The sequence below is a fragment of the Lissotriton helveticus genome, chromosome 11 (genome assembly GCF_964261635.1).
Source record: "Lissotriton helveticus chromosome 11, aLisHel1.1, whole genome shotgun sequence".
Classification (NCBI taxonomy): Eukaryota; Metazoa; Chordata; class Amphibia; order Caudata; family Salamandridae; genus Lissotriton; species Lissotriton helveticus.
The window spans coordinates 1134061998-1134088683 of NC_136072.1; the positions used below are offsets into that span (position 1 = coordinate 1134061998).

General features: G+C 45.0%; 1 protein-coding gene across 4 annotated transcripts in view; it reads left to right on the plus strand.

The window, feature by feature from the left end:
- PPM1F (protein phosphatase, Mg2+/Mn2+ dependent 1F) overlaps positions 1-12391 on the plus strand; it is a 170291-nt gene extending 157900 nt beyond the window's left edge. For 2 of the 4 annotated variants that reach the window (XM_078667881.1, XM_078667882.1), the window contains exon 8: positions 8613-12391. In XM_078667881.1, the coding sequence (XP_078524007.1) occupies positions 8613-8965 (353 nt within the window). In that variant the 3' untranslated portion in view covers positions 8966-12391. The remainder of the gene's footprint in view (positions 1-8612) is intronic. The other 2 variants (XM_078667884.1, XM_078667883.1) reach the window with 1 other exon arrangement.
- The last annotated feature ends 14295 nt before the right edge of the window (positions 12392-26686 follow it).

Sequence of the window (26686 nt, forward strand, 5' to 3'; positions counted from 1 at the left end):
AATTCCTAAATAAAAACGTCACAGTCTAAGGTGGCAGCCAATACCAGAACACAAGCTGTCAAAAGGATTTCAACTGCAAGAGGGAAAATACTCTGTAAATAAAAGCTTTTTCAGTCTACCCCCAAAAACCAAAGGCCAACATTTCAACAAAAGTTAGGCTGGCAGCGGTGGTTGGGGGGGATGGGGCGGGGGAGGGGCTGGGGGGGAGGTGGTTGGATCAAAGACCCACTGTGGGTTATAGGCCCAGATTGTTGACTTTAGCTGGTGAGCAGAGATCCTGCTGTGAAGTGTGAAGGCCTGGCAAGTCTTCCATTCTTTCGCTTATGATAGAGGAGATTTCTATATTTTAACATTGTAAATGCTTATTACTTTAGACCCATGTAGAATAAATATAGTGTTTAATACTGTAGTTCAATAAAAACAGTTTTTTTTTTTTAAACAGTTTGCAGAGCATTTCAATGACAACAGACTTTGCATATGTTGTAGACACGTTATTACCAGAATCACACATAGTCTCTGACAGTGTATAGAAAACAACACTTCTACCACAATCCCCCTACTGAACCCTCTCCCTCCCACGGGGGCATATTGCAGGAGGTTATACATCATACTTGGCTCAAACACTGGCCTCCGAGTCAGAGTCCTCAGGCTGCGGGGGTTCACATATGCCTCCTCGGTAGTTGAACACCGGAGGAGAATCTGGTGTCATCACCTCATGTCAAAGCAAATACATGGAGATGATGGACGGAGCGTTAACTTTTCAAACACTCACCCCCAGTCACAGATCTGGGTTGAATCCATCATCATTCTTTAGCTCACTTCGCCACCTCAGTTCAGACCCAGCTATATGCTATATTCTAAACTGGAATGGCATCTTGAGCAAAACAACGATGGATTTAGGTTCAGATCACTGTTCTGCATTCTGTCCATCAATTGTTCTTTTTGAATTTACCACCTCTTGTCATCCAACTCCTGCACACTGCTCCAATTAGAAAAAGCAGAGTGGCACCACAAGATGGCAGTTCCATAAAGCGAGAACTTGAAGGGAACTTCTCCCACAGTGATAAGATGCTATGTAACCATGCCTGTCCAGAAGTAAACAGCAGGAACCAGGCATGCCAGACCAGATCTAAGTTTACTTCATGCTGACTAACAAAAGCGGTACTATGGTTGGTCCCATTGACTCCTGTGGGTGACTGGATTTTGTCTGCCCAAACCAGTAGGAGATTTGTACATGGGGGGCGGAGCCGGGAGCCGAGCGGACGTGGATTGTCTCGGCGCCCGGGTCACGAGCTGCTCAACCCCGGCTCTGGGCTGCTACGGCCCTTCTGCTGTACGCACCTTTTCTCCACACGTGAAGCGGAGCGAGTGGGGCTTCTGCAGAGCATCGGCGATTGCCCCTAGATAAGCGGACAGGTCCGATCTCCGGATGAGTATGAGAAGAGGACGGTGGCGCTCAAGATGGCGGCCGGCACCTCGCCTTCGACTCCGCCGACTGCGGCCGCCGTTGGGAGGTAGGATTGAGACCTGCGCTCCCCCGGCCTGGCCAGACTCTCGCTGACTGTAGCGGCGGCTGCTGATGGGAGATGGCACCATCTAGCCCTACCGGGACGGCGACACTCACCGGGGGAATCATCCCAGCGCCTGCCTGACTCCAAGATGGCGGCTGGCGGCGACTTTAGAATGTCGATCGCCGCTTCCTCTGGCTCACCCCTGCCTCTCCCCGGCCTCTGGTCTAGCCCCGATTTCTCCGCCTGATTCCAGGCTGTCCCCCAGGGTGGGTCCTTGCTCCATCAACTCTGCCGACTGGACCCAGCAATACTTGCCTCCAGCCCCGAACAGCGTTGCGGTAAAGCAACTTCCGAGGGGGGGCCCTGCTCGAGGGGACCCTGGCCCTCGCGCCCCGCAGCGCCAGCGACTACTTCTGCTGGGCACAGGTCTCCCGAGCCGATCCACCACCTTCTGCTGCCTGTGGCTGTGTCCGGTACGCTGTGAGGACAGTGCCTCTGGTGAACTCTGATGATCGCAAGCTCTCCAAGATGGCGATGCGACTGCAGCTGGCCTCCATCTCCCCCCTGGGTTCCCACCTTCTCTCCGGGACTTCTCGACTTGCGTGCTAACCTGATTGACACTTTGCTGCTGTTTTTCGGACAGTTTTCGCTGGACTCTAGCCCTTCCCTCCATACCTTGCATCCCACCCACCATTCCTCTATACTGTGACTGCATCTTGGACCTATTGCAATAATGCTAAGCTTTGGTATTCGCTGAAGTCCTTACACCATATACCACCCCTATGCGTCTCTTAGAGTTTAACCAGTCATATCCCTTCCTATGTGTATGTAGTTGACTCTTATCACTAGTGTTTGCAGTGGACCTTTATACTCTCTACCACTCCTATGTGACCCTTAGAGTACTTCCAGTCATATCCCTCCTGTGTAGATAGAAGATAACTCTATGACTAGTATCCTATGTGACTTTTAGATTGTATCCATGTGCATCCCCTCCCTGTGTTTAGAGATATAGCTTTAACGACTAGTCGCCTGTGTGTCTGTTGGAGTATAGCCAGGTGTATCCCTTCCCTCGTGTGAAGAGATAACCCTATTCACTAGAACAAAAAGAAATGTGTTCCTTATGTAACGTAACTGATTCTATGTAAAGTGCTCTGATAACATGTAACGGAACTGGTGCTATGTAAAGCGCTCTGATAACCTAATCGGTTCAAGTTCGCGCTATATAAAACTCTAAAAAAAATAAAATAAATAAATAAGTACAGAGCAGGAATATGAAGAAAAGTGAGGGACCTGCATATCAGTGGTACATCGCGATACACATGTGTGCCTTGGAAATCTTAACTCTGGATCTTATGCTGGGCCTGAAAAGAAGACATCCAGAGTATGAGACGAAAGGGCTTATTGAATCACTCCTCTTTCCTTCGGAGATGTAGTTCCCACAGTATCTGTTGGGGCTTCGGGAAGTCTGAGCTGGCAGGCGAGCGATGGCAATAACAACCATACTGGTAAGAGTCCACGGTTCCCAACTTTCAGAGATTTCAGAGTACTAGATAGTACTAACTCTGAAGTGGGTGGTGCTTCTGGTCAGGATACTATTAGCAGAGAACGAACAGTCCAGTGGGCTTGTACCAAATTGAGCCAGAGCGTTTCATTGGGCGATCTATGCCCAAAAGTATGAAAAAGAAGGCAATATAACTTGTTAGTCGTGCGAGGGGTGAGTTGTTGGCAGGGAGGGGATTGATGTGTAAATAGAGGTGTTGTGTGGGAAAAAATACTAACTATTGGCTAGCTTTCTGCTTACCTAAAGGACAATTTGGCAGTGACACCTCTGGGTGGAAATGTTGATTTTGTTTGCGGGGCTTTTCTTGAATGGTTTGAAGCAAATAATATAATAAACCAAAGGTATGCGATTTCTTACAGACAAAGATTGAATTGGATGGTTCCCAATTGATCAAATACCATTTTATGTGTGTCTGTTTTTATACAGAAAGTAAACTACTCTTCCCCATAGTTTTGGGGTATCACCCAAATGAGTTTTGCCACATTTCTTAAGCTCATATAGAACTTACCGATTCCTCGATAAGTGGGTACATTCTCCAGACCCTCGAGGCAGTCTGATCTAGGACTTGGAAGATTTTCTTTTTACAATATAAGAGACCCTCACAAATGACCCTGTGGCGAGGCCTCTGTGTGTCTTTCGTGTTAGCAGCTCGGGGATCATCCTTGCATGCCATGTGTTGTACTCCCTTTGAGAATGCTGCGACTTTAAGCCACGAGCTCCCCCCAAATTCAACAGAAAGTGGATCAGATTGTCAGTGGGCGTATGATGCTAAAATTAACTAGCAGCACGAGCAGTCTTGACAGTTTTGATTGCAGAATCTCCCCATTAAGCGACAGAGAAGAAAACGATCTGGCTAAGTGGCTCTCGGAGAAGGCAGAGAAATGTGAACTAATTTATGCCAAAGAAGCTGCTCCTGTTGAAAAGCACAATTCAGGACTATTATTTCGTAGGGTGGGTGGTGGCACCCAGTGGGAGAGCCTGCACCCTAGCAAGATGCCTGTGAGCTGACTGTATGTGCCCCCCGGTGCTTACCCCCTCTCCTTCCTGATCCCAGCAGAGATGGATATGTCCAGCACCGCTGATACAATGCAGTTTGTTTCCTATAATCCACCACTCCAAGCATGCATCTAACAGTCTCCACTTTGAACTGTCTACTTGGAAATGACGCCTGCAGTTCAGTGAGGTTGCAGTGCTGCTGCCCTTGTAAGATTTGCAGACATGGGTACATGGATTCATGACAAGTCCACACCAAGAGAATACACAGCAGCACAAACACCTGGGGTAAGAAGAACATCAAAGACGTTTTTGCAAGGGATGAAAATGGGGACAAATTATTTTCGTGATTTTGGCAAAGCTAACTAAGCTTGAGGAGTGATGTGTGAGCAGCATTATGATGCAAATTGTTCTGACCCGTAACCTGGTGCAGAGGGGTTCATACTTTGGACCCGTAACCTGGTGCATTGGAGTACACACTTTTGACCTTCGAACTGGCGTAGAGGGGTTCATATATTGGACATGTTACCTGGTGCAGAGGGGTTCATCCTTTGAACCTGTAAGCTGCTGCAGAAGGGTTGAAACTTGGGACCTGTAAGCTGGTGCCGAAAGGTTCATACTTCGGACCTGTAAACTGGTGCCGGAGGTTTCGTTCTTTGGGCCTGTAACCTAGTGCAGAGGGGTTAATCCTTTGAACCTAAGGGTTGAAACTTGGGACCTGTAAACTGGTGCAGAAAGGTTCATACTTCGGACCTGTAAACTGGTGCCGGGGGCTTCATTCTTTGGGCCTGTAACCTAGTGCAGAGGGGTTCATCCTTTGAACCTGTAAGCTGCTGCAGAAGGGTTGGAACTTGGGATCTGTAAGCTGGTGCCGAAAGGTTCATACTTCGGACCTGTAAACTGGTGCCGGGGGCTTCGTTCTTTGGACCTGTAACCTAGTGCAGAGGGATTCATACTTTGAACCTGTAAGCTGCTGCAGAAGGGTTGAAACTTGGGACCTGTAAGCGAGTGCAGAAGGGTTCATACTTCGGACCTGTAAACTGGTGCAGAAGGGTTCATACTTTGGACCTGTAAGCTGGTGCAGAAGGGTTCCTACTTCGGACCTGTAAACTGGTGCCGGGCGCTTCATTCTTTGAACCTGTAAGCTGGTGGTGCTGGGGGTTCATACTTCTCACCTACATGCTGGTGGTGCCAGGGGCTTAATAGTTTGAACCTGTAAGCTGGTAGTGGAGGGGGTTCATACTTTGAACCTGTAAGCTGGTAGTGCAGGGGGTTCATACTTTGAACCTGTAAGCTGGTAGTGCAGGGGGTTCATACTTTGAACCTGTAAGCTGGTAGTGCAGGGGGTTCATACTTTGAACCTGTAAGCTGGTAGTGCAGGGGGTTCATACTTCTCACCTATATGCTGATGCAGAGGGGTTCATACTTTGGACCGGTAAGCTGGTGCAGAAGGGTTTATACTTCTGTCCTGTAAACTGTTGCTGGGTGCTTCTTTCTTTGAACCTGTAAGCTGGTGGTGCAGGGGGTTCATACTTCTCACCTATATGCTGATGCAGAAGGGTTCATACTTTGGACCGGTAAGCTGGTGGTGCAGGGGGTTCATACTTTTCACCTATATGCTGGTGGTGCAGGGGGTTCATACTTCTCACCTATATGCTAATGCAGAGGGGTTCATACTTTGGGCTTGCAAGCTATGCAGGGAGATTCATATTTTGTTCCTGTATTTTGGTGCGGTCTGCTTATATTTTGGATCTGTTAACTTCTTAAGAATACATGGATATATAACATTATGAAGAATCTATAGATTCAATGTGCAACCGGATGCACAGTGTATTAGTTCATGGATTTAAGTTGGTGCCACATTACTCAAGGCGCTGGATTAAACGTTGGCAGTTCTGCTGCCTCACTCTCCTATCTGCCATCATCTCCTACGCTGATGACACTCAGCTGATCCTCTCACTCACCAAAGACCCAACCACCGCCAAAACCAACCTACACGAAGGGATGAAAGAAGTAGCCGAGTGGATGAAGCACAGCCGTCTGAAACTGAACTCGGACAAAACGGAAGTCCTCATCTTAGGCTCATCCCCTTCCGCCTGGGACGACTCTTGGTGGCCAACGGCCCTAGGAAAAGCCCCCATACCGACGGACCACGCACGGAACCTGGGCATCATCCTGGACTCCTCACTCTCGATGACCAGACAAGTCAACGCCGTCTCATCTTCATGCTTCAACATCCTACGCATGCTCAAAAAAACATTTCACTGGATCCCCACCGAAACAAGAAAAACGGTCACCCACGCACTGGTTACAAGCCGTCTGGACTACGGAAACACCCTTTATGCCGGTTCCACCGCGAAACTACAGAAAAAACTCCAACGCATCCAAAATGCTTCAGCCAGACTCATACTAGACATCCCCCGCACAGACCACATTTCCGCTCACCTGAAAGACCTTCACTGGCTCCCCGTCAACAAGAGAATAACGTTCCGTCTCCTCACCCACGCACACAAAGCCCTATACGAACTTGGACCTGATTGTCTCAACACGCGCCTTTCCTTTTACACCCCCACCCGCCAGCTGCGCTCGTCCAACCAAGCCCTCGCCGCTGTTCCGCGCATCCACAAAGCCACCATGGGAGGAAGATCCTTCTCCTACTTAGCGGCAAAGACCTGGAATTCCCTTCCCATCCACCTCCGCCTTACTCAAAACCACCTAGCCTTCAGAAAACAACTTAAAACATGGATATTCGATAAGTAAACCTCCCCCCCCCCCCTTCCTCAAGCGCCTTGAGACCCTATGGGTATGTAGTGCGCTATATAAATTCTAACTTGACTTGACTTGACTCTGGAGTGGTCGTTGAGAAGCTTGGCTTGGTGGATTCTGACTGTGTTGTAGGTTTGTGTACCTCTGTGCATGGCAGGGCCTAACTTTATAACCTGCTTTCGTTAAGCAGTTAAACACTCTACCTATTTAATACATCCCTTGGGAATACCTATAATCAAACTGCAGGCACATATTGGAATCCCAGTTTGTTGACTTGACCTTTCGTTCTTCTGTGGTCGAAAAATGAGAACAGTCTGTTGAATAATAATTCAATACAAACCTTGAGTATTGTGAGTTACGCAGGTACAATTATTATTGTTGATTTTGTTAATGGTATTATTCTCATTTAACATTGTCATGTCAATCGGAATGCTTCCTTGGGATAGGCACTATGAGGAAGCCTTCTTAGGACGCCAGGTGATGTATCGGAATACCCGGCTGTGTGTACGGGCCATCTTCATAGATATTGGTACTAGATTGTCAATTATGGCTTTGCTTTCTGCCTACCAAGCTGCTTTGCTTTTGGTCTCCCAAAGATTTGTTTGTACCTTGATCTGGTGATATGTCATATAATGGACGGGCTGGCTGCGGCCCATGCGGGAGCTCCTCAATCTTGTGCTGACTCCGGAAACAACCGCTATTGCGCATGATCACTGGGGTCCATTCTTTGCCGTGTGCCCGTTTCCGGACCGTGCTCTACCGGCCATGCATGAGAAGACCAGGACCTGCTTATGGTGCAGTAAGACACAGCTGTGATCTCATGCACAGGTCCATAAATGATGGCTTGGTCATGTGATTGCGCATAACTTCTGCACTACACACTGACCCTCCTCTTCTCACAGAGGACAGGCAGAGTGGAAGTAGCCTACTACGGGCAGCTATGAGACCATGCCTCTTGTAGTCCTCTCCTCCAGCTTAGGGCTATTATTGCAGGAGAGGGTCATTAACAGCAGGTATTGCCCACACTTCTTTACTACATGCCAAACGGTGTACACCTCGTTCACAGCTTTGCAACAAGGCATCCTCATACCGATACCACATGCATTACATACTGCAAGCAGGCCTTTCAGTGACTCACTCCGTAGCTGTACAAGTCATCCTCTGGCTCGGTGAGTTACTGGTTATGCAACTATTCGTCCTCAATAATGCTGTACACCACACAACAGAATTGTACATCAGTCTTAACTGTACAGTAAATCAAAACACGTTTGATTACCCGGTCGAGTTTGTCATGGAACCAGTGCATGATTCTGCCATCGCCTCTCACGCCTTGCAGCGTACATGTGCTTTCCGTGATCTGTAGCTGGTTCTCTGGTATGAATACACTTATTAGGTTGCATGCTACTGTTTCTCTGTTCATCTCTAGTCGTGCACTCTTGCATAACCCATACCATTCCCCTTGGTCCTCTACGATGAGTTTGGTATTAATCTTTCCTTCATGTTATTTCCCTGGTTCTGTTAAGTATCTTCACCCATTCCCTGCAGCTTACATAGCCTTCTCATTGGTCCTCCTGCATGCTACAAGCTGTCTATAAGTTTCCCCTAGAAGTGTACATGCCATTCCCCTAAGTCCTATGTTCCCCATTTGCAGGTTGAGCATCATTCTTTTGTTGAAGAGAAAAACATTAGTTCCCCATATGCCACCTTGCATTTCTCGCACCTATCATTCTTTAGCTCCTCATCTTGTCAGTCTGATGTATTTCTTATTTCTTTTTGCACAGGTGACATTGATCATAAGCCTTACGTCTCCGGTGATGCAGACAGTGCCTCGTTCAAACTGGTGGGCTCCGAGGACTACCTGCTTTTGGCTTGCGATGGTTTCTTCGATGCTGTGCAGTCCTGCGACGTCCCTGCCCTGGTTCTGGAGCACTTGAAGGCCAGTGAGGGCGATGGCCATGGGGCAGCAGAGAGGTTGGTGGCCGCCGCCAAGCATGGAGGCTCCAGCGACAACATAACGGTCCTGTTGGTCTTTTTACGGGACCCCAGCCAGATTCTGGCTGATAGCCTGAGACCTAGCCAAGCCTCTGACAGCGAGAAGAGGGCTTCAAATGGATTATTCACTTTCTTCACTTGAGAAAGCAGCACCCAGTCCGATTATTGCTGAAGGACAACGGAATGCACGCATGAGAGTCAGACCGCAAATGTGCTGAAGGATATCATGGCCGCCTTAGACCTACACCATGGTGCACCGCAAGTGTTCTGTTTCAGCAAGACCATGAATAGTTCATCAGCGGCTGTTCTGCTGCCCAAGCAGCAACTCCTCTCTGTACATACTGTTTCGTCCAAGGTGTAGGGACTGTATACGCTACGGCCAACATACTGCCACCTTATTTAGACTGCCATGTAAACCCTGGTCAATGAGTTGCAGCACCATCATTGAAAAAAATGATCATGTTACAATATAGCCCACAGTGTTTAAAAATGAATAATGCAGACTCAGTATTTTTAGGGAAACTGTGTAAACCTGCAAGAAGACACATTTGCTGGTGGCTACTATATTTTATGTCGTGCCAAAGAAGATTGAACGAGCTGTGTCTTTCGATGGTGTGTATGGCATTGTGAAGAGTTTGTCACTGCTGTGAAAACCGAAGAAGAGTTTGTAATCTGGATGTAGCAGAAGGCGCCGTAAAGACCTCGTAATCATAGTTAAACTAGGTGTATACAGCATTATGCCAAGAAAGGTGCTTAAAAAAAACATTTAAACTTAACCTATTACCCTGTCTGATTTTGGTTTTTGAGACTGAGAAAGTGTACTTTGCAGGCGGACACAACCCGAAGAATTCTTTTAGAATTGCAGCTATTGTTCAGAAGAAGCTGCACACACCAAAAGACCTCCCGTCTGTGGGATCCTGCACTTTGGTTATATGTTTTGTTGTGCTCATTTTAAATTCTGAAATGAATTCCAAGTTTGCTTGTGTAATCGTTCAAGTTGTTGCTAAATTACCAGTTCGCACACAGTGCACTTGAACACCGTCCTGCTACTAAATAAGATTTCTCTATATATATTGAAGGCGGTTTATTACCAAAGACATTTAAAAAATACTATGTCCTATCTGTTTAGTCACTTAAGATGGGTGACTATGAAGGAAGGATTAATAAGTGGCTGGGATATATTAACTGTAATATAACTTGATCAGTGCTGAGGCTTTTTCCAGGTCGTTTTCCAAGCTTTGTCCTGTGGATCGTAACCTGAATTGTAGCCCAAGCTAGCATCTTATTCTCTGGCAAAGCTTACCCCAACTCCTAACACAGGTGATTCATTTGGATCAACTATTTGTTATGCATCCTTTTTATAAACTGCAAGCGTGAATGCCTTGGAAGAGGGTCTACTTGCACTGCTTCCAAAGATTGCCTACTACCTGGAAGAATCAAGTGCTGGGAGACCCAAAGGTTTATATGGATTGGCTGATCTTCAATCCGTTATGATGATTTAGTTTTGCAGAGTGGGAAGATTGTCCACCACCCCTTCCTTTCAGCTGTCGACCGCACTTGGTTTGTGGTGCATTCTTTACTTTCATGTCACCAGACACAGCCTGTCCAATGCCTTAATTAATCTGATGCCATTACCAGAACCGTCAATGCCAATTTGTCCTGTGCATCCCCAATTCCTCCTCTAAAGATGCTGTTGTCCAGAACTGTCGTACTCTCCTGGCCTTCCCCTAAAAAGGTTCCACTCTGCTTCCTTGGGCACTTTAGAAGTTGACTTCTTGCCCATTATTCCTAATCCTGTTCATTTGAATAGCTGTCTAATTCCTGTCCTCTGCTCCTTGAGGGATCATTTTTGCTGCACCTGTACTCTGTGTTTTCCTCTGGTTTCCTTTTACTATATATGAAAATATGGTCTTCAAAGCGGGGCCTAAGACCTGACTCTTTAAGAACAGTGCATACATCTCTTGCTACTTACTTAACATTGCCATTAAATACTCTGTGTATTTAGCACTGGACTATTGGATGCAAAATAAAGCGATGTCACAACACAGTGAGAAGAGCATTCAAGGCACTAAAGTTGTCTGTAGGGAGAGCACTATGGATATATTAAGTGAAATGGTTGACGCATTGGATGCTCTCTAGTTACCATCTACGCAATGTATTCTACACAGTGCAGAGTATGTTGTTATCCTCCAGTTGTGTCGTTATTAGACTTTTATTTCAGAACACTGTAAGCTCCTTTGTTACTTCCGGGGTGCTCTTATAACCTCTTCGCTTTGAGCAAGTCTGTTGTCTTCTGCACAGTGTTGTATGTGCGGTAGAACCCTTAGATAGTTGCCTGTTTTATGCTTTGCATAGTGCCAAGTAACAGTAATATTTTAGCTTAGTGTCAATTTTATGTCTTCTGTACAGTGCTGAGTGCACTGTAAGCTCCTTGGATAATGCCTTTGCTGCTTTCGTTTTCTACTGTGCTGAGAGCACCGTAAGATTCTTTTATTTATTCATTTATTTATAACCAAATGACAAAGCAAGAAGTGCGCCCTGTATAGAGGATCATGATGCATTCCTGGGGATTGTGTGGTGAGTCCATGCACTTGCAAGTGTGTGAGGTGGCCCGATATTACTTTCCAACTTTACTCTGTTAATGTAGTAAGGCTTTTCGCCTGGCCACATGCTGGACAGCTTTTGCCCACCCCTCTCCTCTATCCATTGCCAGAGAAACTTAATAGAAGAATCACACTAATCCCCTCTTCATAGACTTACTGTACTGCAGTAGCCTTGGCAGAGTGGTGTCCTCGATCGGGCATCCTCTGCTGCCTCCTTTGTCTTGAGAGACTTCAGGAGCTCTTCTGCTTTTTTAGTTCTATAGTGAATGTATGATTTCTGTTATACGTCACTCAGAGCACTGTGAGCTTCTTGTCCATGATATCTGTGCACTGATGGTTCTAGCTGTAGTGCAGCTCCTCTGTTTGTTGTACAGATGAGTAGGCAATGCAGAGTAGGCAATGCAGACATTTCAGGTGAAGCCTGTGTCTGTCCTCTAACAATGCTGAATGTACTGTAAGAGCCTCAGGCCCAGATAGGACTCTCTTCTTTCCTGTGGGCAGAGTATGCAGAGTGCTTCTTGAGCATCCTTTGTATGCACCAAGTGGTCTTGGGTCAGTGTTCCACTTCTGTGTGTTGCATAGACAAGTAGGCAAAGAAACTTCTTCATATAGAGCACCTCAGGATTGCTTACTCTGGAAGCCTTTGTGGCTGAACTCTGACCTTTGAAGGCCCAAAGCACATTGCAAACTCTTGTGCCGGGATCTATGGGATTATCCTTCATACGGATAACTTAATCTGTTTGTTTATACTGATGAAGTTGATCTTCTGGGTAATAGACTGAAGGGATGTCTTCCTGTAGTAGAAGTTGTGCCACCCTCTAAACGCCATCCACTGTGGTAATGCCACCTGAACAGGATTTATCAAGGAAGCTGCAGGATTCTGTGTATGTTCTTTAATGCATTCTGTTGCCCAATTTGCAGCCGTTCATTAGTTTGGATCGTTGTTAAAATCTGAAGGACAAAAATATAGAATATTTTGATCAATGCTTTACCATCAATATAGGCATACATAAGGAAGGGTAGGTGTACCATTCTAATGCCATATCTACTTACCTTCACCATAAAGTGAAAATCAGTATATTTCTAGTTCAATATAAAACTCTTTATTTTGGCACCACATACTTTAGGGATTTTACATGAAGTTCCACACTTGGTTTGGATAGGATAGGTTCTCGCCAACGGTTGTGAAGCTGTTAGGCCAAATTAGGTTTTTACATCCCAGTCAGACTTGGATAGGGATATGAATATATCAAAGAACCTACTCATGGAACATATCCAAACTTTGCCATGAGCGGCACAGTAAAACATAGATTTGCACCATTTTTGTGATTTATTTCCAGCCTTTAGTTATATTGGGATGCTTCCTACTGTCTTTTTTCTAAAAAAAAAAAAAAAGGACAATTCTAAAAGTTTGAAACTCACCTTTTTCAGAAAATTGCAACTTATTTCTGTTGTGAACACGTACATTTAATGAGCGAAAGTTAATGAGCGAAAGAAGCTTGGATTGCCTCTTTCATAAAAACCTTTAAGTTTGAATTCCATATGGAATTTGAATATCTTATTGGAATTAAATTAAATATCCCTTAAAAATATCTTAAGCTTGATAAAAAGCTATGTGAATAGTCGTCAGGCTGTCTGAAATTAGAGGGACCATATTAAAGCTGTCATTAGCCAAGACTGAACTTTGTGAGTTAGTCCCATCTTTTGTCTTGGTCTGAGAAAATTCCTTCAAAAATCGTAAACCAAAGCCTTTTGGGACTCTGTGCTAGTGAAAAAGAAAAAAGACTAGTCTTGGGAACTAGCAAAATTCTATCTTATCTGATAGCGTTCGAAGCACATATCCTCTGCTCGCTCCGGTTGTCGAGGAGCTGTTGGCTTTTTAGTATTCTCTGATTCATTGAGGTGTGCTTCTCTTCGTTTTAGGTTGATGGGAAAATTGTGTAAGCTACCTTCCGAGACCCCCTTTTCTGGCGTACTTGTAGGTTAATTGTCTCTCACAACCGCTTTCTACGTTAGAAAGTGCCCAATGGCAATATCCTGTCCACTGCCGCTTGTACCAAGTAACACAAACTGGAGAATCTGGCACGGCTAATCTGCGAAGTCCAGAGTAACTAGGCTTTAAAGAAGAAACAAATAAAATGATCATTGCTTTGCTGCGGAAATTCATTCTTTGGCCAGTACTAGTCAGAGAGCTACTACAGAGAGAAACAAAAAGTGATGCTGACAGAGGGTAGTGCCTGGGAAATTTTCCCTTGTGGAAGAAGATGGCCTTTTTAACCACCGTTTCTTGCTCTTGCTGGTTTGTGTATGTTTGTAAAACCTCAGCCCTGCGGGGACCTACGCAGTGTATACACTGGTTTATATCAAAGAAAAGTATTTAAATTCTTTATTATTATTATTATGACTGTATTATGCAATATTTATATCTATTTACAGATCATTTTAAAAAACCTGCAGTGTTATTTTCTTTTTTAACCTTAGCAGTAAATATATAGCTACATGTTTGAATATGTAATGTTACATATATATATATATATATTTTTTGTGCATTGCCTTAACGTGCCTTCTGCAGCCCAGTTTGTGACCTTGTTTGCTCTGTCATTTGATCTGGCTGCAGCATTGCTTATAAAAAAGGTGTTTTTTCGGAAACGTCCGAAGGCGTTTTTTTCCGTTCTTTACTGGTATTATAAGGTTGATGGTGAATTAAATGTATTTTATCAAAATAAAAATGTAATCTTTGCTAAAGCTGTTTTGAACCTGCCTCCTTTACTTGAAGTATGGTGATGAATGATTCTTTTTCCTCATTGAGTTTGCTGTTGCGCCATAATCACACTACAATTGTTCAGTTTGTATGCAGTTTTCCTTGTCAGTGTAATTGTGTAGCAACAATGGCATTTCTGCTTTTTTCTTTTTGCATCTTGATAAAGCTGTATAAGTGCATATTTATTAACTAGATTTGCAGGAATGACTACTTGTTCTTATATATCACTTCATACCGCACTTATGTGGGTTCTATGCACGGTAAGTGACGCTAATTACGAATTGTAAAAGACTGAGTTTACTAACCTCTATGACCTGTAGATGCCACGTGGTTCATCGGCGAGTGTTTAGCTGATTCAGCCATCCTGATTAATAAATAGCACACTGGGTCTGAAATATTCAGCAAATTGTATGGTTATCTGGACTTATTTTTATGCTGCCTCAAGGCGCTAAACATGAGGGTAGTCTCGATGGTGAAGGACGTTATTTGGTATGTTGGATTTATTTAATACCAGCATGATAAAACATACCTGTAAGGCATAGGAGAGCACAGTGGCACTGGATGTAGAAGTGCTTTTAAGACTAAAGGTTGCTGGGTTAGCTAAAGATAGTTTGCGTATGTATGTGTCATTATATTCATGTGTTCTATGGTTTGCGGTAGCAACTCTAGCTGTTGTTGAAACCTAAGCAGTTCTCTCTGGATCTAAATATATTCCCACTTTTTAATTGTTCCCTGAGATCAGACTGGGAACCATCAGCAATCGTTCCCATAGCAATATCTGAATACAGCAATTGACACTGAAAACAATCCTAGATCTCAAGCAGCCCATTAACCTCATTTTATGACCCACATTCTACCCAATTAGGTAGGGAAGCCCCAGGTTACAACCCTCCTTGGAAGCTCCAGCTGTCATATTTTTTTTACTGCATTGTATAAGGCAACAAGAAATTCTCAGAGGTTTGCTTATTTTTTCCTTAACCTTTTGAATTTTTTCACAGGAAAGACTTCTGTGCCTTTTCTGCTCAAAAGGTAAGCAGTGTCTGCTCCTTTCTGCACTAGACACATTTCTATTTGCCAGGACACCATGGCTGAGGTTTCCCACTCAACTCTTCATACCATGTGGGGCGTGTGGGGGCGAGGAAGGGTTTTAATTAAGACCCATGTACAACATGCATTTTTTGGGCTCCAGAAAGCTGATCATATATCCTGCAGTTGTTTTGTGTGCGACTTTCAACAACAAAACCTTAAAAGATAGTGGGTCAGCATTTGCGATTCTTGAAGCGGGACATCTCTGTAAAGTAATTGTAAAACATTCTTATCGGAAGAGGAGGTGTCATGTCAATCACCCATCCCGACAACACTGTCGCCACCTAAAATAGAAAACCAAAAAAAAACATTAACCAAAGAAAAACACAAAAGAGACTACATAGAAAGAGGGCCAGAGACGATACACATACAGAAAACAAGACATCACATTGATGCATGCAGGTTTACCTGCAAAATAAGGCACAACCATTTGGAGGTGTGTCCACAGGCCCGGAAGAGAGGAAACCAATGAAGCTAAAGAAGTAGGCGCCAACTGAGACTCTGGGCTACCACAAGTGGGACACCAAAGAAAGACTGGAAGCCTCCACACCTGCAGTGTGCAACCAAGACAAGGAGGCCAGACAGAGAAGTCCACCCTTAAGTGGGGAACCTTTCATGACCCCAGGGACGGTGATGTTTCCTAAGGGGGTCCCACGCTACGACCACTTAATGTCATTCCTTCTCACCCTCATACCCTAACACATTGAGAACCCTCTCGCAGGTGCCAAGGAGGGGGGGAGGGTGAGGGAAAGAAGGAAGGAAACTGCCCTTTAATAAAACTGTCTAGACTGAGTTACAGGCTGGAATTAAAAGGGTGATTTAAGTAACAATTGAACGAGAGGAACCTGAACACTAAATAATTTTTTCTTGCTTTTACCTGGTTTTGGTTTACATTGAAATACTGAGATTTAGTGGGGGGAAAAACAGGGAATACGAAAATCTAAAGGTAAAAACTTGAAATACACATATCCCAGATAATGGCCAGGGATTAGGAAAAACAAGAATTGCAAGAGGAGCGAAGGTGGAAGGGAACGAAGCCTATGAAGATTTTAGAGGCAATTTAGGGGAGAGAAGGAATGATATAGCTTGAAATAGAGGTAAAGAAAGACAATGATGAAAACGGACACATTTTTATTTTTTGGTCCAACCCCCCTCCCCTCCCCCTCCCCTTCACTGATTCCTGCCATTCCCTACCCCACTCCTCCCCCGCCACTTTCACGCTGGAACCTGGAAAATGAGAAAAGCCGTAACAGCATACTGACAAAATCTAGTGTACTTAGCCTGATTGTTTGAGTGGCCACTGGGGATTATATGGACTACCACCCCAATACATCACAAACTTAAACTAGTTTTTCAAAAACCCATGAAATGAAAGCAGTGGGGATTTTTCTTAAAGAGCATCCCACGTTTTTAATCTAGTGGAAGCCCTACCCACGATGATAGTCGTCTGAGAACACTTTAAAAGCCAAAAAGCACAAGCTACCATTGACCATACCAAAGGATCCAGTTACAGGTGCTTTGACTGTTTACTGTGCAGCTCCCACCAAAAAAGCCTCTAGACCTCCTTTGAAGAAGCAGACTTCACATCCTTATCTTACAGGTCCAGATCACCTTCAAAGAGACAGTCATCAGCTCTATCTACAAGTAAGATCAAGCCAACTGTTTTAAAGGGGAAACATCCTGAAGGACGACTCCGGAACAACAAGTTCCAAAATCGCGCAAGGTGAACGACGTGCCCGAACAACTACATTGTGGTAAAGGGATGAGTGGTAATTTCGACACCGTCATTATAGAGACCACGTTGTTAAGGTAGGCGTAGTTGAGGAACTCGTTGTTCCATCATACAACCGTTTTAAAGACTATGCTGACAATGTTTACTCCAGCAATAGGTGTTGTTTCTATACTGTCAACTACAAAACCTTCGATGAGCTCTGGTCTCTCAACTAAACCAGACCAAAGACCTTGTCCTCAACAAAGACTCTTACATAGTCTGTGGTTCCACTGTCAACAAAACCCCTGTTGCCAGAGACTTAGTAACCAATCTCAATGGGTGAACTAATATTGTTGACAAACGCATCATTGTTAACTAAGCCACCATTGTCAATGGAACCACTATCATCGTTGACCAGGAGACAGTCTTAGATGTCCCCTTTTCTTCCTGCAGCAAGTGCTCTGATACTCCATGTCAGAGTGACTTCTGCTATCACTTCTACGACGTTGACAGCCTCATCGTCCTCTCATAATACAACGACTCCTGAATTTTCTTAAATACCTATTCCCTCCACTCTGCTGCTCCATCAGTTTGTGTCCCCAATAACGATAACACAGGAGTCATGACCAGAAAGTCATCTAGAAGTTGTGTTAATCTGTTCATAGCCAAGGCTACAGTCATCGGGATATTGATATATAGCGGGTATCAAGGCCGTCGCATTCAATTATGCAGACGACCTTCAACTTATTTTTACAATAGACAACTCTCCCGATTCTATCAGGGAATTCCAGGACACCATGCTGCATATTCGTTATTGGATGGATTCTAATCATTTTAAATTGAACCCCGGCAAGACTGAATTAATCCTTAACGGCAAAAGCCAAATATTTTGGGGCCCACACTATTGGCCCCCTGAATTTGGTCCCCCGCCCACCCCCTCTATCTCGGTAAAGAGCCTGGGAGTAGTCATCGATAGGGATCTGTCACTGAAGACCCAAGTAGGCACGGTGGTATCTTCCTGCTTTTACCAGCTCCGCAGGATCAAGAAAATTAGTCGGATGCTAACCCAGTCGGCCTTGATCCAGGTAGTGATAGCGTTAGTATTATCACACCTGGATTATGCCAATTCCATCTACCTGGGCCTCCCTCTTTATCTCAGCAAACGCCTTCAACTGGTGCAGAATCAAGCAGCCAGATTGATCCACCGGCATCCTCGTTTGCAATCAGCCAGGCCCCTGCTAAAACAACTCCATTGGCTCCCTTTTTCTCAACGAGTAGAATTCAAAACGGCATGTATCGTTTTCAAATCTCTTCATGCTCGTAGTCCCCAATTCATTGATACTCTCCTGCCCAGGTACACCCCCTCCCGTAATCTCCGATCCGCCAATCTTCATCTTTTGGTTACTCCCACTTTCAAACTGCAACGTCAGGGAGGACGCAGGTTTGCGACCCTTGCCTCCAGACTCTGGAATTCCCTTCCTTTGGGGATCTGCTCCTGCACCGACCTCTTAATGTTCAAGAAACAGCTTAAGACCTGGCTTTTCCCCTTGGCCTAGGTATAAACCCTTTGTCCATCTGGGTTCCTGCTAGTCAGAGCCATGAAACCCCTGGGTGTACGTGCGCTATATAAAAGGCTATTAACATAACGTAACATCTTCTGATAATGAGATGCTGACTAAAATCGCCTGTGAGGCTGAGGAAACTCATGCTCTTAATGTGCTTTCTGTTTGCGACGAGGAGACTATGGCTACCAAGAGCCATCATGTTTCAGACGCCTTCACCTCCAGTCACACAAATGGTTCCGTGTCAATGGACATGGAAAAAGTGATGGATGATTTGTATAACCAAATACCTTCAACTTGCCCTGAAAGTTTGCCCGAGGTCCCTCTTGCTGACCTGAGGCTGCATCCAGTCCTAGTAACTCAATGTGCCTAAACTGCCATCTCAGATAACTTCACTAGAAGAGTAGGTAAATCCACTTTTCACACTGCCCAATCGGAATGTAATCCAGGACACCCAGTTGGATGCTGGTTATGTGGATCACAACAGATATTTGAACCAAGACAATAATGCTTCAAATGCTGATCAGGAGAAACCCTCCACTGGATAATGTTTATAGTTTCCACATGTCAGAGGGGCACACAAACTTAATCTGCCAGTAACCACATTTGAGAAACAAAATAACATTTTTCTTCGATTTTAAGTTAAAAAAACGAATAAAAAAATTGGAGAATAGTTGGGACTATTCCAGTGCTTGATAACATCTGGGAGGAGGGCCTGTCAAGTATGCAAAATCTGACTACAGATTTCATCCTAATCTTAAGCCTGGAAAATAATTAAAAAAAACCCTTACAGGTCAACATTTGCCTATTAAATCTGGTAAAAGTGTACTCCGTTGTCTTTACCTCAGCACAAAGGTGCTCATGAAACCTAGCAGCGCCATATGTTGTAACCACAGAGAGAGTATCGGAAGCTAAATATGGTGGAGAAGAGTGGGAGTGTTTGCTGCAGCAGCTGTCAAGCCAGAAAAAGCGAGTCTATTTTGTCATATTTATGACAGGCAGATGTGGAGTGATGATACACCTTACATTGATGGCCTCCAAGACAACGGCTGAGATCTGGGTCAAACGGTTACAAGAAGTAGAAGAAACCTTGTGCCTGCGTCACTTAATGCTTCTGGCTTCCATCAGGTGGTTACCAGGGATTCCATCAGGGGGTTACCAGGGCTGTTTTGAGGAGATATGGCTGGGTGTGTAGCACAACTTTTCATCCAGAGGTCCAGTCGAGAGTGCTGGACATGCCTTTCAACAGACCGGATTTATTTGGAAAATATGTTGATTACAGATTACTGGCCTCAGAAACAAACGGACAAAGCAGTTCACTAGAAATGCTCTAAAGGAGGCAGGCATGTTCTTACTCCAGAAGGCACCAGTATGGTCAAAGAGTTGTTTCAGATTGGATGCTCCAAAACATTTGGCCTCTTTAGGCACAGACACTGTTGTCAAGGTCAGTCTGACATCGAGTATGGGAGACAAATCAGGAGGGAGACAGTAGTGAAAACAAAGGACCCTGTCGATACCTAAAGCCAAGACAGTAGCCACTGCACACGACTTCTCATGCAATAATCAATGCACATTGCACTCAGAAAATACAAAGTTCTTCTCGAGCTTACGTTCTGCATTCCTCTAATCTTGCAATGTCGGCCAAGAATGAGACTCCTACAAAAACAACTAGACATGCAGTGGAAGTGGGTATCAGGCCAACGGGACGCCTGCGTTTTCATAATCAAAGAGATGATACAAGTACTAGTTCGGTGGATGACCTAAGAAAATATATATGTAGAGTAAGACCTTTTCTAAGGTGAAGCATGCATATAAGAAACCTGTCTGCAGCTGACTTTGGACTCAACTGCACATAAACATACTAGAGTTGAGAACAGTCAGATTGGCAATAAAGGCTTTCCTGTTGCTGATCTCACACCAGGATGTCCGAACAAGGACAAACCATATGACCTGTCTATCCCGTGTTTGGAAGCATAGATTGATCATATCGAAACAGTTGTCATGAGAAGCGCAGCAGCTATGGTATTCAGTGTTGCTTTGCAAGATCAACCTGTGGACGAGCGTTCCATGATTACCGAACAAGACAACAGGTGTCTTAAGCAGAATGTTGGTGGATTGCCACAATGATAGTTCACAGATGAGGGAGGCACACCTCCTTTGAACCGTTTGCCACGCCAGAGAACACACATGCCAAAGCTACTCAAGGAGGTGGTGTGATCCAGACTCCCCAAGAAGTAGCGTTTTCGATTCCCTGGTCAGTTTTATTTGTGGACAGGCTGGACTGTTTCCATCGGAGCAGGATCAAGACTGATTTGCATAGGGTTGGGTCCAAATGGAGGTGTGGTGGTGTACAAAATAACAATGGACTGAGATACGACCCGAGTATTTACCAGTGGCTGAGATTAATTCAAGCATTCCACCCATCACTTTTTTGTATACTTAAACGTATGACAAGAGGTATCTGTACCGGCGTGCTCAACAACCCACTCAGACTTTTTGTGGATCCAGGACAGGGGTGTGGCAGAGGAGCCTGTAGCCACCAGCAGATATAGCAATCCTTTACACTTCAAGCGGCAGCTTCTGAAGTTCTTTAATTTCCCCTCCAAGGACCCTTTGAGGTCTATGGCCATCTGCATTCCCTAGCTGGTGTTCTTCAAATTGATCAGTTTGGTTACACTTGTTACTTTTTGGATGCTCCTCTGCATCACACCTGTTTTTCGCCCCACTGTTGGTGAATCATGCCGATAATTAATCAATCAATCAATCAATCTCTCCCTCCCTCGCTCTCTCCCCCCACCCTCTCTCTCTCCCACTCTCCCCTCCATCCCTCCCCACTCCACTGCCCCCCGCCCCCCAACTCCAAATGTTGCTAGCTAAGGACATGCTGGAGGACGTGTCCAAGGTGGAAAGAGGCACAGGGTTTTAAATATGGCACTTTCTTGTGCCCAAGAAGGATGGAGCCAGGATGGAGCCAGAAACCGGTCCTTGGATGCTTGATTCCGGTCTGGGAAAGACATGGCTTGGTAGTTCGGACTGGACTGTTCCCATGAGGCACAGGGTCAGAGCTGATTTGCATATAGCCAGTGTCCAACCCAGGGTGGTGTGGAGTGCAAAAAAACGATGGATTTAGGCCCAGATCCTTGTACTGGGGTGAATGTATGACATTGTTCTACATTCTGTCCATCAACTGTGTTTTTTGCAATTTTCACCCCGAGTGGGCTGGGTATGCTCAGACGTGAGTCCCAGGCTCTCCACACCACTGGAGTCAAGCTATCCAGGCTGAATGAAGGCTGATAGCCAGAAACCGGTCCTTGGATGCTTGATTCCGGTCTGGGAAAGACATGGCTTGGTAGTTCGGACTGGACTGTTCACATGAGGCACAGGGTGAGAGCTGATTTGCATATACCCAGTGTCTAACCCAGGGTGGTGTGGAGTGCAAAAAACGATGGATTTAGGCCCAGATCTTTGTACTGGGGTGAATGTATGACATTGTTCTACATTCTGTCCATCAACTGTGTTTTTTGCAATTTTCACCCCGAGTGGGCTGGGTATGCTCAGACGTGAGTCCCAGGCTCTCCACACCACTGGAGTCAAGCTATCCAGGCTGAATGAAGGCTGATAGCCAGAAACCGGTCCTTGGATGCTTGATTCCGGTCTGGGAAAGACATGGCTTGGTAGTTCGGACTGGACTGTTCCCATGAGGCACAGGGTCAGAGCTGATTTGCATATAGCCAGTGTCTAACCCAGGGTGGTGTGGAGTGCAAAAAAACGATGGATTTAGGCCCAGATCCTTGTACTGGGGTGAATGTATGACATTGTTCTACATTCTGTCCATCAACTGTGTTTTTTGCAATTTTCACCCCGAGTGGGCTGGGTATGCTCAGACGTGAGTCCCAGGCTCTCCACACCACTGGAGTCAAGCTATCCAGGCTGAATGAAGGCTGATAGCCAGAAACCGGTCCTTGGATGCTTGATTCCGGTCTGGGAAAGACATGGCTTGGTAGTTCGGACTGGACTGTTCCCATGAGGCACAGGGTCAGAGCTGATTTGCATATAGCCAGTGTCTAACCCAGGGTGGTGTGGAGTGCAAAAAAACGATGGATTTAGGCCCAGATCCTTGTACTGGGGTGAATGTATGACATTGTTCTACATTCTGTCCATCAACTGTGTTTTTTGCAAGAAGGATGGAGAACACAGACAATATCGTAGAGCAGTTCGGTTTTGAAATAATTTCATATGCTGATGATACTCAGCCTATGTTCACTGTTGGCCCTAATTTAGAAACAGAGAAAATTCGGTCTACTGCCGGAATGCTTGCAATATCCAGCTGGATGACTGAGAACTGCCTCCAGCTGAATCCTGGAAAAACAGAGATCATGCTAATGGGGAAAGCTTCAACAATCTGGTCAGATGAATGGTGGCCCCACCAATTGGGAGTAGTTCCTGTGCCTAAACAAAGTGTAAAAAATGTAGGGATAAAACTTGATTGGACATTAACTATGAAAGATCATATTGCTGTCACAAATAGTTCCTGCTACTACAGCCTGCGTCTTTTGCGCAGCATCTCCTTATCTGCTCATTACCTGTCGCAGGAAGTGAGGAAGCGGTCCTATTTTAAAATCTGCTGTCTTACATATAATGCCCAGAATGGCAAAGGTCCCCGCTATCTGCACAGAAAACTTACAAAACAATACCTAGCCGAAATCTCAGATCCAGTACACTAGCCCTTCTACAGGTGCCCCGAATACGTCTCAATCGTACAGGGGGCAAAGCTTTCTCTTACCTTGCTCCAAGATACTGAAATAAACTAACAATTGCTCTTCATGAGGTCTCCATTTACACCCCATTTAGGAAACCACTAAAAACTTACCTGTTTTAAGTTTTAATGGTTGGTCTCTCAATCAGGTTTATTTAACAGCGTCGATATGCCCCCGGGTGAGTCGCGCGCTATAAAAAGTGGAACTAACAAACAGAACAGACATTTATAGACTGCAGGCTTTTGGACTCCTCCCTATGGAAGGAATCATTCAAAATGTGGGTGCTGTATATCAGTTTCCAAAGGGGTGCGACAGAGCTGTGTGCTAGCCCCAACCCTGTTCACCCTGTGTATGAACGGGCTTATAAATAAACTATATGATTGTGGAGGTGACCCGCCAAGATTAGCCAGTAGCCTTATACCCTCTCCGCTATTTGCGGACGATACACTGCTCATTTCTTAAACCTCAATAGGCATCCAGAATGTGTTATCTAAGTTCGCAGAAGCATGCAAAGACCGGGACCTCGAAATAAACAGTTCAAAAACTAAGTTTGTGGTTTTTAACCCCTATAAATCCACCAAGGGGAAAGCGAACCTGGGTACTCAATCCTTAGAACAGGTCAATGCCTGAGGGTAAAACGCTCAGCCTTTCACCCAATTTCCCCTATTCTTGAAATACATTGGGCCAAAGGCCTAGGTGCGGTTCTCTATGGGGCGGAACTGTGGGGGCTGGTATATTTGAAACAGCTAGAGATTGCAGAAAATAAATTTTTAAGGGCAATCCTCAACCTCCCAATAAACCCCCCCCCCCTATTACGGAGCGAGATAGTTGTTATGCCGCTGCTAACCGCTTGTGCTAGAGGGAAAGTTACAAATCTTTAAGCAACACTGGGGAAAGTGGTTTTAATCTTTTACTGGGTACATTACTGTGGTGTTAATCTTTACTGTGCACGTCGCTTTTAAAACTTACTTCCTGCTGTCTATCTGCTCTTTGCATAACGTACTGTCCTTAGCCCCGGTTTACCGCGGCGAGTGTTGTTTGCGTGGAGGGCAGGAATGCTCACAGCTGACTCTGCAGACACCATCACACGCTGAAATGGGGTGGAGCCAGTCTTACTCCCCCCTACATCAGCCAATGGGACAGAGGACGCGTAGCGGGTGCGCCTAAGGCAAGCCCGTCTGCGTGCGCCTGTCCGCGTCCTGCCCACGTCCAGTGCCAGAAATGCTGGTCTCTCGCTCAGATTCTAGAATAGTGTGTTCCAGGGAACAGATGCTCGAATTAGGATTAAATAGCTGCCGGAACCCAACCTGTTTGGATCCCAACAGCATTATACAACCTCAGCCCAGCCAGTGCCTACAATGTACTGCGTGCCTCTTTGAGTTGGACAAAGGACGATTAGAAGAACAATGCGAGGTAACAGTTGCAGCCTCCCCCCCTAATGCACTGTCTACTAGCCACAAAACCACTATTGATGCCTGTCTAATTAACTGCAGGTCTCTTCCCAAACATGCGGATGATGTCTGGCTAACACTTGAATCTTGTGATTGGGATTTCATATTTCTTACAGAAACTTGGTTGAAAGAAAGCTCCAACCCCGATATTAAATTGGCCATCCCTATTGGTTATAAAATTGCCACTGTCAATCGTGCTGGCAATAGAGGGGGTGGATTGGCGGCAATTACACGAGACCACTGGGAGACTTCTTATAAAAGAATTGAATTAACAGGTCGGATAGAAGCTATGTCCTTTAGCATTAAAATCTCCCCTGACTATTGCTGGAGTACTGGTCTACAGACCTCTGGACTCAAAACCTTCTGAGATATGGGAATTCTGCAATGTTATCGTTAACCTATCGCTGAAATATGCGAACTTTATAGTCTTGGGCGACTTCAATGTTCATATGGACAACAAACAATGCACTCTAGCCTCTTAATTAACCGAGATTCTCAAAGGACAAAATCTCACTCAAATGGTTTCCATGCCTACGCATGTAGCAGGCCACACCTTAGACCTTATATTTACCAACATTCCTACCCTTACCACTAAGGACCCCATTCCCCTTACATGGTCAGACCATAGTATGATACCACTTAACTGGTCCATGACTAAGTGTAAGAACCTGCTAAAACCTGGATATGTAAATAGAAGGAACTGGAGGAATGTTACACCTGACACTGTAGGCCCGGTCCTTCAAAAAACTCCTTCAGAATTGGCCAGTGATCCCAACCGTGATGCTATCTCATTTAAGCACTGGGTCACTTCCTCCTTAGACACTATAGCTCCCATAAAATCTATGAAACAGACTAGAACCAAACCTACGGCTACCTGGCTTACACCAGAACTCCGTACTGAGAAGAGTCTCTGTAAGAAACTCGAGCGGATCTGGCGGAAAACCTACAATACTGAATCCAAAAATGCCTACAGAATAGCATTAAAACACTTCCATAGATTAAAACGCAGGTCGATTAGGGATCACACCGCAGCTCAAATTAAATCTGCCAACAACTCCGCAAAAGACATTTTCAAGATTGTCCAAGATTCTATGAAACCTGACTCAATGCACAGCAAAATAATACCCTCCACCACCCTTTGCGAAGGTCTCTCGGTCTTCTTTCAAGACAAAATACAAACCATTTACTCCTCAATCCCCACACGGGAAGTTACTACCTCTCCCTCCCCCTCCGTTTCCCATCATCACATCTGGCCTGAATTTAGTCCTTTCAGCCTGGAGGCTTCTTTTAGCCAGCTAGAGCAAAATCTGGATCTCCACTAGACCCCTGTCCAGCTAGGTTTTTCAGACTTCTGGTCCCGCTACTTAACCCCTACCTCAACTCCCTTTGGAACTCCTCTCTGAACAAGAAAGATGATGCAGATCCGACTGAGTTGAAAAACTTTAGGCCCTTCTCCCTCTTGTTTTAAAACACTGTATAGGACCGGTAAGTCAATATCATTTTAAACTACAGTTTTTTAAATATTATGTGCTACGTGATTTTATGTTGTCTATGATCATGCTATTGATTGAATAAATATATATACTCAAAATCTTCTATCACAAATCTTTCCCCATCTATCACAGGCCGATCCACACTTAGTGTTCATAAACTACTCTTCATATTAGCTTGGAGTACTTGCTTTCTCAATGTCTTATAAGGTGTGCTGTAGCCTTTACCCCGTAACCCCCCATAATGTCTTGTTACCGGTGGGAATCTCAATTGAAATATCATCTGGTCTTTATGTGGTATATTCGGCTGTATCTTGTGCCTTCCTTCGTTTATCAGAACAGTAATAAGTTACTCTGAAGGTCCTGTGTTTTGCTTCATGGTTTGTGTTATAGTAGAGGAAGAAGAGAGGAAGGTTTCTACCAGCATGCTCTATGCTATAAG